This window comes from Elephas maximus, chromosome 26 (genome assembly GCF_024166365.1).
Source record: "Elephas maximus indicus isolate mEleMax1 chromosome 26, mEleMax1 primary haplotype, whole genome shotgun sequence".
Lineage (NCBI taxonomy): Eukaryota > Metazoa > Chordata > Mammalia > Proboscidea > Elephantidae > Elephas > Elephas maximus.
Genome location: NC_064844.1, coordinates 37,317,913 through 37,337,242, shown reverse-complemented (window position 1 = coordinate 37,337,242; position 19,330 = coordinate 37,317,913). Strand labels below are relative to the sequence as shown.

The 19,330-nt window shown below is 43.7% G+C and overlaps 1 protein-coding gene across 2 annotated transcripts in view; it reads right to left on the bottom strand.

The window, feature by feature from the left end:
• Window positions 1–2,173: 2,173 nt before the first annotated feature.
• The window catches only part of GALNT14 (polypeptide N-acetylgalactosaminyltransferase 14), a 489,631-nt gene continuing 472,474 nt past the window's right edge, over window positions 2,174–19,330 (bottom strand). The window contains exons 14-15 of one of the 2 annotated variants that reach the window (XM_049870339.1): window positions 3,870–3,989; window positions 2,174–2,615 (exon numbers count right to left, since the gene is read on the bottom strand). In XM_049870339.1, the coding sequence (XP_049726296.1) occupies window positions 2,457–2,615; window positions 3,870–3,989 (279 nt within the window). In that variant the 3' untranslated portion in view covers window positions 2,174–2,456. The remainder of the gene's footprint in view (window positions 2,616–3,869; window positions 3,990–19,330) is intronic. The other variant, XM_049870338.1, reaches the window with a different exon arrangement.

Here is a 19,330-nt window from a genome sequence, read left to right as displayed (position 1 = left end):
CAGAGACTGGAGAAACCCTGAGAGTATGGCCCCCAACCACCCTTTCAGGTCAGCAGTGAGGCCACTCCTGAGGTTCACCCTTCAGCCAAAGATTAAACAGGCCCATGGAACAAAATAAGACTAAAGGGGCACAGCAGCCCTGGGGCAGGGACTAGAAGGCAGGAGGGAACAGGAAATCTGCTAATAGGGAACCCAGGGTTGAGAAGGGAGACTGTTGACATGTGGGGTTGTTAACCAATGTCATAGAACAATATACACACTAACTGATAAAAAACTAGTTTGTTCTGTAAACCTTCATCTAAAGTACAAAAAGAAAAAAAGAATGTCTTCTTCTATAGATGTCTGAATTTATCCCATAGCCTCCTATCTTTTTCACAGTACAAAGTGAAATAGCCCTAACAAAAGTGTCAAATCACAAGAAGGTAATGGAAGGATTATGTAAAGATAACTAAATCTTCAGAGGAGATTCTGGGTCTGTATACACTCAACCTTTCACTTTCTAAGTCTGTAGTAGTTCACAGTTACAGATTTTATAGTGCTGAACTTGGACCACTGCCTATCACTGAAGGGCTTTCTGGATGAAGGAGAGATAGACACTTCTGCAGAACATAATAGTTACCATGGTAGGCTGATCCTAAAATGGCTCCCCCTTGTCCCATGATCCCCACCTCCTGGCAGTCTTTCTCCTGGATAACCCCCTTCCCTTGAGTGTGGGCTGGACCTAGCAGCTTGCTTCTAATGTTAGAATATGGCAAGGGTAAAACCAAAAAACCAAACTCATTGCCATAGAATCAATTCTAACTCATTGTTACCCCATAGGACAGGGTAAAACTGACTTATAGAGTTGCCAAGGCTGTAATCTTTACAGAAGCAGATTGCTACATCTTTCTCCCACAGAGCAGCTGGTGGGTTTGAGCTGCTGAGCTTTTGGTTAGCTGCTGAGCGCTTAACCACTGTGTCACCAGGGCTCCCTATGGAAGGGTTTAGGTTGTGTTGTGGTTGTGTGACTTCTGTCTTGCTTGCATTCTCTCTTTTGCTGGCACTCTTGTTTCTTGGCTTGCTTGCTTTGGTGAAGTCAGTGATCATGTTGGAGAGGCTCATGTGGCAAGGGGCTGAGGGTGGTCTCTGGCTAATAGTCTACAAAGAAATGAATCATGCCAACAACCACTGAGTGAGCTTAGAACAGATACTGCCCCAGTTGAACCTTGAGATGACTATTGCCCTGGCCAATACTTTGATTGTAACCTTGTAAGAGATACTGCAGCACAAGTTCTTAATCCCATTAAGCTGTGTCTGCTTTCCTGACTCACAGAAACTATGAGATAATAAATGTGTGATACTTTAAGCTGTTAAGTTTTGGGGTGATCTGTTACACTGCAATAGATAGCTAAGACAGTTATTAAACAGCCTATGGTGAACTTACCTGAGCAGAGAATGTACAAGCATACTTTGGGAACCTTAAAACAATATGGGTTGATTTTTCTATTATACCCTAGTTAATAAGAATAGGCAGCCCCAGTAGCTAATTCCTAGAGCACATTGGTAGCCTTGGGATTTAATAGAGTAAGAAACTCCTATGTTAATGGCCACAGGCTGTAAAGCCATAGGGACCATAAGACTATGTAGGCCAGTGTTCTAAACCAGGCAGTGATGTCAAGAATCAGCTGAGGGACCTGGGCCCTACCCTGGACCTACTGAATTGGGATCGCCACAGGTAGGCCTCACAGCATCTATTTTAGATGAAATTTCCCCAGATGAGTCACATTGTGTATCCCTGGGTAAGAACCACTGATCTAGCCCTGTTCCCCCACTTAACATAATAGGACATGGAGGCCAGAGAAGTTCCATGCCTTTTTAAGATCACCTAGTCAGTGGCAGAGCCAGGACAAAAACACATGTTTTCTCTGCCTCTTTCTTCTCCTTTGTCCACTCTGCCACAAGGTCCCCACCCATGCACACTCCCACCCTATGAGATGGAGAACTTAGTTTAGCCCAGAGCTAACATAAGTAGAAAAAAGGAACAGATATGCAGAGACTAAGGTTGTCTTTATTTGTTTGGAAAACAACTTCCATTCTTCATTGCTCAGTATAATCCTGGCCTGGTGACAATGAATGCTTCTGTCTCTGGCCTCCCCCAAGTGCCTCCTTTGTAAGCTAGGGGACAACACACACACTTTCCATTAGATATTTGTCTCCAGATACCAGTTGGGAAACATGGCCAGGACTGGAATTCAACACACTGAGAACTTGTGGGGTTTGTCTCTGAGCCCCATGTGGCTTGCAATCTTTCCCTTCATCCCGCCTGAGACAACTGCTCCTGTCCTAGGTGGCTATGCCTCTGCCTCCCAGTTCAGGATGTCTGGAGTAGTCACGGGATACTCACAACCTCATTTCCAGTCTGCTTCTTTTCTTGTCTGGGAAGCACCCCTAGACCACGCTGGTTCTGCGAGGCCCCATTAGGAACTCACCATGTCCCAGTGCTGGCTCATAAGAGAGGACTCACAAGGGTTGACGACGAACTCCCTGCCATTCTCAGTACCTTCACCAAACATGTCAGTGTCCAGGCAGAGGTGGGAGGCCATGTGCTCGATGCGGGAACCAGTCTTGGTCCATTGCTGAGAGGACAGGAGAGAGGATGAACCAGGTTTCTCTGCCAGTGCTGGAATTTCAGTATAACTGAAGATGATTGAAGATGTTTATATCACATGCCTATGATCACTCAGAGACCTGACTTCATAGTCTCATGGAGGAATGAAACTGCAATTAATTGCTCTGCCATGTGTTTCTTTTCTTTTTTTTTTTTTTAATTGGATTTCAAAAAGCAAAAGTGAAATCAATATATTTGCCAGGAAAACTCATCAGGAGGCAATAAGTTTCCAAGCAATAGGCCAGAATGTGAAACAAGTTAATCACAGGAGCAATTAAAAAAAAGAAAGATCCAAGCTTGCTATACGCAGTGTTAGAAAGAAATGGGAGAGAGCTGGGGATGTCAGGAGCAGGGAGGGAAATGGGAACAGCGAGGGTGGAGGGCTCCTGGGCAACACCCATGCAGTAAACCTCTGCTTCTCCAAAGTCCTTCAGCACACAAGCACCCAAGCAGAGGTGGGTTTCCTGCTGCTGTTTCTCAGACTTTGCTTCCTATGGCAAGGAGAAAGGGGATGGAAATGCATTGGAGAACTGCCATTTAGGAGGTTCTGAGCTCTGTACTTCATTTAATGGCCGTGAATGGCTATCCTATATGGTGAACATCATCAACCTCATTTCATAAAAGAAGAAACTGAAGCTCAGAGAGGTCAAGTAACCTGCCTCGAGTCACATAGGCAGTCATACAGCAGGCATTTTAATCTTGGTCTGTCCAACTCCAACATCCAGTTTGCTAGGAAACTGGAGCCAACAACGCCTTGCTGCTAGAAGAATTGGGTGCCTGGTGCATCCAGAGTGCTCAATACTTTGGTGACGACATTTCCAGAGCCCCAGTTCCCTGAGAGTAAAGGTTCCAGTCTTGATCATCCTTGAGGCCCTAAAGGCCTTGCCCCAGAGCTCTCTGATCTGGGATCCCAGGTGGGGATCAGGTCAATGACAGGACAGTACAGCATGAGCTTGCATGGTGTGGTCCAACAAGGTTGGCAGTCTTTCAGGGGGCTAGCAACCCAGGGACAGGGAGCTGTCACTGATGTCTGCACCATGGGGGGCATCAGAAGCAGCATCCCTCTCCCACTTCTAACCAAAAGGACCCCTTTCTTATCATCCCTTTTGTAGCCCCAAACACTTCTCATATTTTCTTTCTTTTCCTGGACCTGCATAAGGTGGTCAGGGCAGTCACGTTATTGAAGGCTGCCCTGCCCCAGGGTGGCCCTCTGGGCACTTACCTGTCTGTCATCTCCATTCTTGCAAAGCACAAGAACCACCGGGGCGCCAGGGAAGAAGGTGATGACTGAGAGGCACAGCTCCTCCTGGAGGATCTGCTGGGTGTATGTGAAGGCCCACACCTGGGGGAAGAGATCAGGGAATATTCGCAGGGATTCTTGGAAGCTACAGCTCCTTGGATACACTGTGACTATGTGCGATGATCATTATACCTTGGTAAAGATTCCTGGGGTCGGGGAGGGGAGTTCTGGCAGGAATTGGCTTTGAACAAAGCCCCTTGGAAAATGCTATTCAAGCACCAGAGGTCACATTTTCACCAAGGCCTCTGTCCCCATACCTGGGAAAGGGGTCAGGCCTGGGGCCCACAGGCTGCCTCTAGGAGTTGCTGAACAATATTGGGCTTTGGGAGACAGCCAGAACAACATCCCAGTGAGCTGCTTGGTTTCCAGCTTCTTTACTTGGAGAAAATTTCTCAGTCAAAACCTGTTCCTCACACTTGACATTTCAAGCGGCTTCCTGGCAGGTCAAAAGAACATACCTTTTTCTTTAGGAGAATATACTCGACAGGGAGTCCAAATCTATGTCTCAAAACACAGAGGTATGCTGAGCCAGACTCAGTGGCAAAGGGAATGAGGAAATGTTCCAAGGGAAAGAGTGAAGAGGAACTGAGCAAGAAGAAAGTTATGAGGAACACAATTATTTCAGAGTGTGCATGGGCCCCAACATGCCGGTATAAGGGATCGTCTGTACAACAGATGCCATGCAGGGAGAGAAACTGAGAAGTTGAATTTACTAGCATATCTCTAAAGACGTGAGGAAAGGGGGCATCCTCTGGGGTTCAGTATGAGCAACGACTCGCACATATTTCCCCCAAGGGGCCCAAGACTGCAAAGTAACTGGAGCTCAAGCAGCCTACGGTGCTTTCCAGTTCTTCAGTTAGGGTGGCAGAAAGTGCTGACAGAATCCTTCTCAAACTGAGAACCTGGAAAAGAGTTTTTCCCCCCTAGATTGTGAAACGGGGACAATTCTTGCCCTTTGCCTTCATCATGGAGCAATGTAAGTGATTCTCGAATCAGCTCCCTCAGGGAACCTGTCAGGAAGAACCCCTACTAGGGCTGTGTCTGTTCCCCTCCAACACACCCTGCTGACTAGATGACCCTTAGCCTCTGAACCAGGCCACCCGTGAGCTACTTCTCCTTGGCTCAAGAATTAAAAAGGGCACTTAGCAGACTAGCCCTCTGCCCAAATGGCCCCTGAGCTGACACAGTGCTGTCCATTGCCTCTCATTCTGTCCCTTCCCTGCCTGCCTTGAGCCAGCTGCCTCCTGGCCCCAGCCCTCTCCTGACCTCCACTGTGTGCTGAACATCTCTAACTTCTTTATGTGATTTGGCTTCCTCTCCTCATCTCTCTCACAGCCTTGGGCCCCCTGCTGTCCTGACCACAGGGTGTATCTTCACCCTGAGTTGGCCTGACCCACTGGGTGCCAACCACTGCTCCCCAGATTTTGGACCTTCCCCTGCCTCTTCATGGTGGATGAAGCCACCAGCCACTGGGAACTGCTATATCCTAAGAATGGCTGCTGCCTGCAAACTCTTTGGCCCTTTCCAAACTGCTGGTGTTGGGAAAAGACCTAGACCAGCAAGTATTCCCTGGACAGTGGATGGAAATACGGATGGAACAAAAGACTGTCTATGAGTTGTTAACTCCTGAAGCCCAGCAACACTACATAAGGGTTCTTTATACTATTCTCTCTATTTCTGTGTTAATATGTATTTGAAATTTTCTATAATACAAAGTTATTAAATGTACTTATTAGAACATATCAAGAAGTTCTTTGCTGGCCCTGTGAGCACCACCACTCTTCCACACATACCATCTGTCTTCCTACAGAATGTCCAGGCATGGACTAGTAATGTGAAATTTTCTCCCAAAATGGAGGGTGCTGAGAGACCAAAGAAAGGGGCAGGCAACTCCAGTGTGGCAGCAAAGGGGCATATTAGGGGGACTTACATATAAGGCCAAATCCTGGGCAGCCTGCAGGACCAAAGCAGATCTCTGCACCCTGCAATGAGAGGGCAGAGGTTTTATAGTGGTGGTAGATGATAATGACTCCATGCCAGGGGCTTACACAAGAATGCAAACTGTAGTGAACTAGTGGACCACATGGCCCAGGGACAGATTCCCAAGCCAATGGGCCAGGGCGTTCTTGGCAGGTAAATCATACTGGGGCCTCATCCTATACAGAGGCTTCCATTGGATCTTGAATGAACTCTTCACACTCTATATCGCCCCCAAGCCATAAGGGTGATTGAGCACTTCGATGGACAGTCTTAAATGACTTATGACAGGACAAGACAATTCCAGCCTAAACTATACATTTAGGTAAGCAGTCTGGGGTATCAGTGCAGCAGTTCCATGCAAGGGCATTTCTCATTTGCACGGTACATTTGATAATACTGTCCATTCCATAAAATGTGTTTCTTTTGTATACAACTGTTTCTGACAAAAGATCTAGGTCCCACAGAGGTATCTGCTTCAAGACTAGGACAGACAGCCAGCCTGGGTGGCTATACCCCAGAAACCTTCACCTCAAGTCCCATGGGAGATAGGGGAGGGGAGGGGAAAATTGTTAATATTATCTTTTTTTCTTCCCAGATTATCCCACAATGACAGACAAACCCCTCATCCATGAGCATCAAAGATACAGGCTTTTGCTAGAGCTACCAATCAGACCAACTTTGGCTCTGTCAACATTTGAACTGAGATGACAAGTCATCTCCCCACATTGTTCCAGCTGATTTGTCAACAAGGAGGACATCTTGTGGACCAAATGAATATGTAACCTGGTATACTGAGGAGATCATGTAGTAAATGAATTCAGTTGACTCCACTACTCTTGGAGAACATCTTTTGAAGTATGAAAACTGCCTGTGGGGAGTGCTTTAACTTTAGAAGGAAATTTATCTCTGTGTGTTAGAAATGTAGTACTTTTATGACTGAGTTTGATGTTACTCTGGACATGGACAACTTGCAGACTGTGGCCAGGTAGTTCGATGTACACTGACTGACTACACCAAATCTGAATTCGCTTGGTCTGGCAATGGTAATACCTTGTTCAATTGTACCGAGAAAGAGAGCTTTTGTATTACTTGACTGAAATGTATACTGTTCATATAATGTGCCATGTTGGGAGAAATATGCTGTTTCTACATAAATGAATCAGGACATGTTATACATACATAAGACTGGACAAATAAATACAGCCTGCTCTTTCATCTATTCAATTGGCTTATGTTAAGCCACAACTGGGATGGCTGGTTGGGATATCTCCTCCAAGCAGGCCTGATCAACCTGCTGCAGACTGTCCTACTAGTAAAAAAAAAAAAAAAAAAAAAAAAAAAATTTTTTTTCCCTGATTAAATCCTGCCTTAAATGATGCACGGATGTAACATCCACCAGAGTTATGCACCAAACCATGGACATGAAGCTCGATGTCCAAAATGGGTGTTGGGTATATGAGGACTTGGTACTGCTTTGCTTCTTTTTCTGACACCCTGATGGTAGTTAGGGGTGGGCTGTTGGGGGAGTGGTCTGCCTCTACACTTCCCATCCAGGATGTCTCAGTAAAGGCCTTGGGCTCAGAACATTCTCCGATAAGGAGGCTGGGAATTGAGTCGACTTCTGTCTCCCAGTTCCTTCTCCTTATCAGAGAAGCCTTCCCCCTGTTCTGGGCACACAGTAACTTTCTTTGACTCTGGCACATGTGTGGGCACCATACGGTACCTGGTCAACCCCACTTCTATTTCTGTTCCTGGCAGGGAGGGAATGGGGTCTCTTGTACCATGGTACAAGGGGGGAGTGGCACAAGATTGTAAGAGCCAGCCTTGAGGGGTGGACTGAAGGGGAAACAGGCTTTGTGAGGCTGAACATGGGTGCCCCCATGTGGTCTGCTAGTTCATTACAGTTTGCATTCTTATGTAGCCCCTGGCATGGAGCTACTATTGTCCACCACCACTATAAAACCTCTGCCCTCCCACTGCAGGGTGAGATCTGCTCTGGTCCTTTGGCCACCTGGGACCACTGACTTGTATGTAAGTCTCCCTAACATACTCTTTACTGCCACATTGGAGTTGCCCATGTCTTTCTTTGGTCTGTCTGTGCCCTCTATTTTCAGAGGCAAATTTCAAGTTACTGTGTACTAGTGACCCAGTCCACCCTTGGAGGACAACCCAGGGGTGAGATCCACAGAGGTCCTGAAATCAGACTTAGGCCACGTGGGCGGGGGATCCTGGGTCCCCATATATCCAAGTGTAATCTAGACAGAGGGAGCAAGTCCCAGTGAAGCCCTGAGATTCCTTGCTCTGTGGGGAGGAGAACCAGGGTCCTAGGCCTAGGTCTAAGGGCAAGGCTCCCAGGAGACCATTCGCCCCAGCCACACAGTACTACTGGCCTCAGAGTTAGACTTTTGCCATTCTCTGGGAATGAGGCTAAACATACCGTCACTGATATCAAAAGAAGAGGCCCATCCCTCTGTTCCATTACTTGACCACACCACCTGCAGTGAACCATGAATTAATATTTACAAAATAAAACCTGCAATTTTCTGAGGATCACCACAATACAATGGCATCATATTTTTTGTGTTAAAAGAAGTACTAACCGATTAAGCATAAAAATTTAAAATACACCACACTCTCTAAAACCTCATTTTGGCATTTTTCCTTTAATATATCCTAGGGGCTTCAAGAACAGTAAGTACTCTGGATGTTTTTGACATCTCAGACACCATGTCCAAAAGTGTCTTTTGGGAAGGATGCATATGGTACATCCAGGGGCTAGGGGCTGAGGAAACCACCCCAAGACTCCCCCCCGCAAGAGAAGTGTGTGAACACGCAGAAACACGAATCAAAGCTCTCACACTAAGCGAACTTTCCATTAGCTGGTGATTTACTGGCATTAAAATAATTTAGCCTCTCAGTTTCCCCGAGGAACGGTGTTCTCTAGCCACATCTCTGACAGTAGAGAAGAGAGTAGAAGCAGCCCACAAGAGCAGGCAGGGATGGGAGGCAGGGAGAGGTATTCTGACTCCCATTCTGTGGACTGTCAGGTTTCCTAGAATGGCCATGATGAATGGGTTTTCCAGACAATCCCTGAGTCAGAAATGGGATCAGGGGAGTCTGCGGTGGACATTCAGGCTGGCCTTGCCTCATTCAGTAAGTATGGGCTCTCTGGTGATGTCTCCATTTGGGGGACGGCAAAACCACAATCTGTGATTAATAACCCCCCCACCCCAGCTCATTGATGCACATGGGCACCACACCCATGGAAGGTGGCCTGAAGGCTGGAGGCTGGTGCGTGCTCCTTAGCCCCCAGCGAGGGGCTTAAAAGCAAGTCTCCAGAGAAAGAAATTGCTGGCAGGAGAAGGGAGTGGTATGGCAGTGAGAGCATAGCTTTGCTAATAAATACTCTCCTGACTGTGGCTGCAAAAGCTGGGATGAAATGAAGTCACAGCACCCCAGCCAGGGGCTTATCTGTCTTATCTTGTACTGAATGGAGATGGAGAGAGGAAAGGTTTTCCGAAGTAGAGATAACTGGAGGAGTAAAGTTCTGAAAGAAGCAGGATGGAGTCAGGGGCCCAGGCAGAGGGGATGATCTTGGAATGGGGCACCTTCTACTCTAACACTAAGAAGTGATCAGCCTAGCGCAGCTGGGGAGATTTTGCCTCCCGGGGACAACATTTGGCTATGTCTGGAGATGTTTTTGATTGTCATAACTGGGAAGGGAGGATGCTACTGGTATCTAGTGGGTAGAAGCCATGGATGCTGCTAGACCTCCTACAATGTACAGAACAACTCCCAAAACAGAGAATTATCCAGTCTTAGTGCCAATGTGGTTAAGTTCTATGGCTGCCAACCAAAAGGTTGGCAGTTTGAATCCACCAGGTACTCCTTGAAAACTCTATGGGGCAGTTCTACTCTGTCCTATAGGGTCGCTATGAGTCGGAATCAACTTGATGGCAACGGGTTTGGTTTTTTTGTTTTACTGCCAATGTGTGGAGCCCTGGTGGTGCAGTGGTTAAAGCACCCAACTGCTAACCAAATGTCAGTTCAAACCCACCAGTCCTCCACGGGAGAATAATTGGCAGTTTGCTTCCATAAAGATTTATAGCCTTGGAAACCCTATGGGGCAGTTCTACTCTGTCCTACAGAGTCGCTATGAGTCAGAATCAACTTGACAGCAGTGGGTTTGGCTTGGTTTTTTAGTGCCAGTGTTGCTAAGGTTGGGAAATCCTAGCCTAGTCTTAAGGGACTGGGCTGGAGGCAGTTAGCCTATGTCTAAACCCTGCTCTTGCATTTATTCATGTATGATTTGGGTAGAGTTGTTCAACTTCTCTAAGCCTCTCTTACCCCACCTGTAAAATAGGGTAATAACAGGATATACTTCATGGGGTTGTTGTGATGATTAAATGGGATGATGTGTGGAGAACTTAGCCCAGTGCCTGGCCCCTGGCACATAATATGTATTCCATGGATAATAGTATTATTATGATAAGTGGGAAGGAGAAGTGGTTGGGTGAAGTTTGTTGTTGTTAGGTGCCGCTGAGTCAATTTTGACTCATGCCGATCCCATGGGACAGAGTAGAACTGCTCCATAGGGTTTTCTTGGCTGTAATCTTTATAGAAGCAGACCACGGGAAGGTTCAAATCACCAACTTTTTGGTTAGCAGCCAAGTGTTTAACTGTTTGCACCACCAGCAGGGACAGATTAAGCAGTAAGCAATGTACACATGGGCTTACTTGTGCTTATTTACTAATCTGTAGTGCACAATTTCATCTGCTGAGGCTTCACATTCATTGTTTAATCCTCCAAAGAACACTGGGAGCTAGGTATGGTTTTATAGGAGAGGTCACTGAGGATCAAAGGAGCCAAACCGTTATTCGGGGCAAAGCCAGGAGCAAACTCCAGAGTTGACACTGTGAATGTGGGCCATTCTTGGGGAGCTAGGACCTGAGATGGCAAGTGTATCCAGGGCCACCAGCTGGCCTGGAACCAGAGGCCACATGCACAATTCATTCATCCATCAACCAGTCCCTTGAAGAACTCTCTCAGACAAGGTGTCTGGAATGAATAAGCCTGGGCTTACTCAAACTGGAATTCAGTTGACCTCTTGATGCACCTGGATTTCTGAAGGATCAGACATAGTGACTGGTGTCATTGTGAGAACTAAAAGGAACTGGCTGGCTACACTGGGGTTTGCTTCATCAGCTGTGTGGATACACAGCCTTAACTTCTCTGTGTTGGAAGCTCTCTGGCCAGAGATAGCAAGGGACTGCACTCACTCCAAGACATACTGCCTCCTTTGATCTGGACCTTCACTAGACTTGTGTTTTGAGTCTTTTCTTTATTTTCAGCCCATTCCGTTCTTTCATCCCAAGTTGTAAAAATATACCTATATGTTTGGTTAAAACCCACACCCAATACATTTTCTGTTGGGGCATTTGCTGGGCTCTAGAGAAACTGCTGGGGCTGGAATCCTGGCTCTCCACTTACTAATCTTGTGAACCTGGGTGAGTTACTTAACTCTCTGTAACTCAGTTACCTCATATGGCAACTAAAAATAAGATCAGTTTCTACTGAAGAGGGTCACTATGAGCAGTAAATGGGTTGACACATACACATGCTCAGAACGGAGCTTGCCACATAGCAAGTGCTTAGTTTAGGTCTGCTGTGTTGATGACGATGAAGCCAACAGGAAGAGAGATGGTCCTAGAGAACATCCTTTAGAAAATTGCCTTTTGTTTATCTCCCAGGAGATACACTGGAGTGGCAGCTCTGATGGGGCCAGTCCCAAAACTGTGCTGAGAAAGCAAAGGAAGAAAGGGATCATCAAGCAAGGAAGGGGACATGCCAGCAGCCTATCTCCCTGGCAGACTCAGGCCTTACATACCTAAAGGTTCTGAGTTAAGCTTGGGTTTTGGAGAAGAGTTTTTCTCATCTCACCCATCCAGGGTATTCAGCTGCCTGACACGTGTTGCATAAGCCAGTAGCCTAGACTGCTAGGGATACAGGTAGAAGGACACACTAAAAAAATAAGATTTTAAATTTTTGTTGCTCCTTTTCTTTAAATTGGGGTAGAAACTAGATTGGTGCATTTGTCTCCTCTCTTTCACACACACACACGCAAAATTTCTGGTGAATCCTATAAAGTTAAGAGGAAACTTGTTCACCTGGAGAATTCTTGGGTTGTACATGTTTACAAACTGATGATGTATTTCCCTTTCATTTCACCCAAGACATCAGTGTGCTGCTGATACATTTGATAAGCAAGCACATAAAAACATCTCCTCCCAAGGTTGAGAAGGCAGCTAGGGAAGTAGGAGAGGCAGGGACATAAGCCCATGTCAGAGCTGGAGAACATCCAGGGTCTGGGGGTCTCGTTTCAGTAGTGAGGGCACCTGAGCTACTGGATCACACATCTAGGGGGTCTGTGGCCAGATGGAACCAGAGTCCAGAGCTTATGGGCCAGCCCTTGGTACCCATTCACTCCAGGTATCTGGGGCCCCAGGATCCCCTGTCCACACGGTTCGAGCCTGATTTCAGGACCTGCGTGGATCTCACCCCTGGGTTGACCCCCAAGGGTAGACTTGGTCACTAGTACACACATCTAAGCCCAAGGGGGAGCTGAATAAAGGGTTGACCAATCTTGGATGTGCAGGCTGGAGAGTTCACCATGTGGGACAGAAGCAGGGGTGGGAAGAAAACGGGGCAGGCATAGGCTAGAAATCAACATGGCATGTGTTCCCATGGTCTTACGCGGTCCAAGGAATACAGACCTTCATTTATCCTCTTGCATCAATTCCCATAAATGTCAGGGAATGGGCCTTCTTGCTGGCCTGTCTTCTCCCTAACCCCTGGCATGGGGATATAGCCTTTGTTTCCCCCTTCCTAGCGGATGCCACTAGAAACTGGCCAAGAAGAATCTTTTGTCAGACATATCCTGTGAAGGTGGGTTTGACCTATGTTTTAATATTTAAAACCCAGAAGAAGTATCCCAGGGACAGCTATGACTCTGCCACCATCAGCAAAAACAGAACTGTTTAAGAGTGTCTGAGGAGAGGCGGGGCCAAGACGGCAGAGTAGACAGATGCTTCTGGTAATCCCTCTTACAACAAACACCTGAAAAAAACAAGTGAAATGATTATATATATGACAAGGTAGGGGACCTGAACATCAAAGACAAAGTTAGAAAACAGGTTGAGTGGCAGAGGAGGGAGAGACTGTTCAGAAGCGCCAAGGAGTTGTGGGACATGAATCACCAGGAACTCTCAGGCACCATTCCCTGGAATAACTGTGGCAGGGCTGGCAGTAGCATTCTGGATGTGGTTTCCTCAGGGAGAAACAGTGAGCTGCACAGCCTACTCACACATCCAGAACCAGAGAAGAATGGTGCGCTTGGCAAAAGCTAAGTACTTGCATGTATTTTACCATTCCTCAGGACCTCAAGCTGGCTTCAGTGGCTGTCGGTTTACCTGGGCCTGGAATAGGTCCATCTATTCTCCTGGCATTGGAGAAAGAATAACTTTATGACTGGGGGAAAAGATAATCTGCCACCTCCACTAAGCTGGGGAGATCAGGACAGAAGCGGCTCCTGTCCAGGCATGAACAGTCCACAGATTTGAATAACTTTCACCCCTGCATGGACCTGTGTGGGCCCATTTCAGGAGAATAGGCCCTTGTTGGCAGGCTGTAACTGTTTCAGCTGTGTGGTGGACAGGTGGGTAATTGATATTTGACACCACTTTGCCTATTAAACAGGGTCCTCACCTTCCCACATCAGGGGCTTGAGGACTGGTGGCTCCACCCACATTACCTAGCCACCTGCAACAGGGGCCCAAGGATAAGTGGTACCTCCCAGTCCTTAAAACCAGAAGCATCAGGTGCCCATGGTCCATCTAAAGAACCCACCCACCTGTACACTCTAGGGAACAGGGATACGCTTTCCTCACAGACACTCAGGGGATGGTTGTCAGCCCCCTGTCTTGTTCAGAGCATAACCCCCTGCTACAACCAGATACCTGTACCTACACCAATCACCTCTGCCCCTCTAAGGCTATAGGAGAGAACCTGTACCACACACTTGATGGCCAACTACCTGGACAGCTGAACTGAATCCATACAAGAAAAGTGAATGGACTCCTAGGTTCATATACCCAGTAACAGCTCTAGCCATCTGGTGACAGGATGTTAGAGCCTCAGGAGCGAAAATAATCAACATAGCTTACTCGAGAAGCCTATTTGGGCATATCAAAAGAAAGCAAAGCAAGAAGCTAGGATATAGTAAGCAAACAAAAATGAACTAATACAATAACTTATAGATGGCTGAGAGAAAACAATATCAAATCACAAGAAGAAGCAGACCATGATTGCTTCAACAAGCTCTCAAAACAAAGAATCAAGGAATCTTCCAGATAAAGGTGTCTTCTTGGAATTACCAGATGAAGAATACAAAAGATTAGTGTACAGAACTCTTCAAGACATCAGGAATGAGATCAGGCAAAATGCAGAACAAGCCAAGGAACACACAGAAAAAGGAGTCAAAGAAATTGAAAATGTTATTTAAGAATATAATGAAAACTTTAATAAGCTGCAAGAATCCATAGAGAGACAGCAATCAGAAATTCAGAAGATTAATGATAAAATTATAGGATTACACAACTCAATAGAAAGTCAAAAGAGCAGAATTGAGCAACTGGAAGGCAGACTTATTGAGATTGAAGATAAAAGAGTTGACACCAATATATTCAAAGAAAAATCAGATAAAAGAATTTAAAGAATGAAGACACCCTGAGAATTATGTGGGAATGTATCAAGAGAAATAACCTGTGAGCGATTGCAGTACCAGAACAGGGAGTGATAACAGAAAATACAGAGAGAATTGTGGAAGATTTGTTGGCAGAAAACTTCCCTGATATTGTGAAAGATGAGAAGATATCCATCAAATATGCTCATCGAACTCCACATAAGGTAGGTCTCAGAAGAAAGACACCAAGACATATTATGATCAAACTTGCCAAAACCAAAGAAAAAGAGAGAATTTTAAGAGCAGCTAGGGATAAATGAAAAAGTCACAAAAAAAGGAGGGTCAATAAGAATAAGCTCGGACTACATGGCAGAAACCATGCAGACAAGAAGGCAATGAGATGACTTACATAAAACAATGAAGGAAAAAAACTGCCAGCCAAGAAAACCGTCTCTCAAATATGAAGGCAAAATTAGGACATTTCCAGACAAACAGAATCATGGAGAATTTGTAAAAACCAAACCAAAACTACAAGATATACTAAAGGGATTTCTCTGCTTAGAAAATCAATAATACCAGATATCAACCCAAGACGAGAACACAGGACAGGGAATCCAGATGTCAACCTAGACTGGGAAATCACAAAAATAAATCAAGATAAAAAATGCTCAAAACAGGGAAATAGTGATGTCATTATGTAAAAGAAGACAATATTAAAGCAATACAGAGAGACTAAGAAACGTAGTCATAGATCTTCTACATGGAGAGAAAGTCAAGGTGATATAAAGAAATAAAAGTTAGGCTTAAACTTTAAAAAATAGGGATAAATATTAAAGTAACCACAAAGGAACCTAACGATCCCACTTATCAAGATAAAATACGAGAAAAAATAAAGACTCAGCAGAAAGAAAATCAACAACAACGAGTAAGAGGAAAAGACAATATATAAAGATAATCTACTCAGCACAAAAAACTTAAGTGGGAAAAAGAAACTGTCAAAAACACACAAAAAGAGACATCAATATGACAGCACTAAACTCATACCTATCCATAATTACGCTGAACGTAAATGTACCAATAAAGAGAGAGTGGCAGGGTGGATAAAAAACCACAATTCATCTATATGCTGCCTACTGGAGACACACCTTACACTTAGAGACACAAACTAAAACCCAAAGGATGGAAAAAAAATCTATCATTCAAACAACAATCAAAAAAGACCAGGAGTGGCAATATTAATTTCTGACAAAATAGACTTTAAAGTTAAATCCACCAAAAAGGATAAGGAAGGACACTATATAATGATTAAAGGGACAAAATACTGGGAGGATATAACCATATTAAATATTTATGCACCCAATGACAGGGCTGCAAGATACATAAAACAAACTTTAACAGCATTGGAAAATGAGATAGACAGCTCCACAATTACAGTAGGACAATTCAACACACCACTTTTGGTGAAGGGCAGAACATCCAGAAAGAAGCTCAATAAAGGCATGGAAGATCTAAATGCCACAATCAAACTAACTTGACCTTGTAGACATACAGAACACTCCACCCAAAAGCAGCCAAGTATACTTTCTTTTCTAGCGCACATGGAACATTCTAGAGAATAGATCCCATATTAGCTTACAAAGCAAGCCTTGACAGAATCCAAAACACTGAAATATTACAAAGCATCTGCTCTGATCATAAGGCCATAAAAGTAGAAATCGATAATGGAAAAAGGGGAAAAAAAATCAAACACTTGGAAACTGAACAATACCCTGCTCAAAAAAGGCTGGGTTATAGAAGACATTAAGGATGGAATAAAGAAATTCATAGAGTCCAATGAGAATGAAAACACTTCCTATCAGAATCTTCAGGACACAGCTAAAGCAGTGCTCAGAGGTCAGTTAATATCAATAAATGCACACATGCAAAAAGAAGAAAGGGCCAAATCAAGGAATTATTCCTATAACTTGAAAAAAATAGTAAGAGAACAAGAAAAGAAACCCTCAGGGACCAGAAGAAAGCAAATAATAAGAATTAGAGCAAAACTAAAAGAAATAGAGAACAAAAAAAACAATTGAAAGAGTTAACAAGACCAAAAGCTGGCTCTTTGAAAAAATTAATAAAAATTGATAAACCATTGGCCAAACTGACAAAAGAAAAACAGGAGAGGAAGCAAATAACCCAAGTAAGAAATGAGATGGGTGATATCACAACACACCCAACTGAAATTAAAAGAATTATATCAGATTACTATGAAAAATTGTACTCTAATGAGTTTGAAAACCTAGAAGAAATGGATGAATTCCTAGAAACACACTACCTACCTAAACTAACACAAACAGAGGTAGAACAACTAAATAGACCCATCACAAAAGAAGAGATTGAAAAGGTAATTAAAAACACTCCCAAAAAAAAACCCCTGGCCCAGAGAGCTACACTGGAGAGTTCTACCAAACTTTCAGAGAAGAGTTAACACCACTACTACTAAAGATATTTCAGAGCATAGAAAAGGATGGAATATTCCCAAACTCATTCTATGAAGCCAGCACATCCCTGATACCAAAACCAGGCAAAGACACAACAAAAAAAGAAAACTATAGACCTCTATTGAACTTAGATGTAAAATCTTCAACAAAATTCTAGCCAATAGAATTCAACAACATATCAAAAAAATAATTCACCATGCCCAAGTGGGATTCATACCAGGTATGCAGGGATTGCTCAACACTAGAAAAACAATCAATGTAATCCATTATATAAATAAAACAAAAGACAAGAACCACATGATCTTATTAATTGATGCAGAAAAGGCATTTGGCAAAGTCCAACACCCATTCATGATAAAAACTCTCAGGAAAATAGGAATAGAAGGAAAATTCCTCAACATAATAAAGGGCATTTATACAAAGCCAAAAGCCAACATCATCCTAAATGCAGAGGGCCCGAAACCATGCCCCTTGAGAACAGGAACCAGACAAGGATGCCGTTTAACACCACTCTTATTGAACATTGTTCTGGAGGTCCTAGTCAGAGCAATTAGGATAGATAAAGAAATAAAGGGCACCCAGATTGACAAGAAAGAAGTAGAAGTATCTCTATTTGCAGATGACATGATCTTATACACAGAAAACTCAAAAGAATCCTCAAGAAAACTACTGAAACTAATAGAAGAGTTCAGCAGAGAATCAGGATACAAGATAAACATACAAAAATCAGTTGGATTCCTCTACACCAACAAAAAGAACATCGAAGAGGAAATCACCAAATCAATACCATTTACAGTAGCCCCCAAGATGATAAGATACTTAGGGATAAATCTTACCAGAGACATAAAAGACCTATACATAGAAAACTACAAGACACTACTGCAAGAAACCAAAAGAGACCTACATAAGCGGAAAAACATACCTTGTTCATGGATAGGAAGAGGCAACATTGTAAAAATGTCTCTTCTACCAAAAGAGATCTATAGATACAATGCAATTCTGATCCAAATTCCAACAATATTTTTTAATGAGACAGAGAAACAAATCACCAACTCCATATGGAATGGAAAGAGGCCCCAGATAAATACAGCATTACTGAAAAAGAAGAGCAAAGTGGGAGGAGAGATAGTCAGAACAGCCTAGTCCTGGTACAACAATATACATAGACCAATGGAAGAGAATTGAGAATCCAGACATAAATCCATGCACATATGAGCAGCTGGTATTTGACAAAGGCCCAAAGTCAATTAAATGGGGAAAACACAGTCTCTTCAACAAATGGTGCTTGCATAACTGGCTATCCATCCACAAAAAAAAAAAAAAAAAATGAAACAAGACCCATACCTTACACCATGAAAAAAACTAAAAATGGATCAAAGACCTAAATATAAAATTTAAAATGATAAAGATATGGAAGAAAAAATAGGGACACACACTAGGAGTCCTAATACATAGCATAAACAGTATATAAAAGATTACTAACAATGCACAAACACCAGATAACTGGGAGCTCCTTAAAATCAAACACCTATGCTCATCCACTTGGTCATGGTGAATTACTTTTTTGATATGTTGTTGAATTCTGTTGGCTATAACTTTATGGAGGGTTTTTGCATCTAAGTTCATGGAGGATGTAGGTCTGTAATTTTTTTTTTTTTTTTTTGGTTTCTTTACCTGGTTTTGGTATCAGGGGTGTGCCGGCTTCATAGAATGAGTTTGGGAGTATTCCGTCATTTTTTACGATCAGAAATACCTTTAGTAGTGGTGGTGTTAACTCTTCTCTGAAAGTTTGGTAGAACTCTGCAGTGAAGCCGTCAGGGCCAGGGCTTTTTTTTTGTTGGGAGTTTTTTGATTACCTTTTCAATCTCTTCTTTTGTTATGGGTCTATTTGGTTGTTCTACCTCTGTTTGCGTTGGTTTAGGTAGGTAGTGTGTTTCTAGGAAATCATCCATTTCTTCTAGGTTTTGAAAATTTTTTTTGAGTACAATTTTTCAGGGAAACATGATATGATTGTTTTAATTTCAGTTGGGTCTGTTGTAATATCGCCCATCTCATTTCTTATTTGGGTTATTTGCTTCCTCTCCTGTTCTTCTTTCGTCAGTTTGGCCAATGGCTTATCAATTCTGTTAATTTTTTCAAAGAACCAGCTTTTGGTCTTGTTAATTCTTTCAATTGTTTT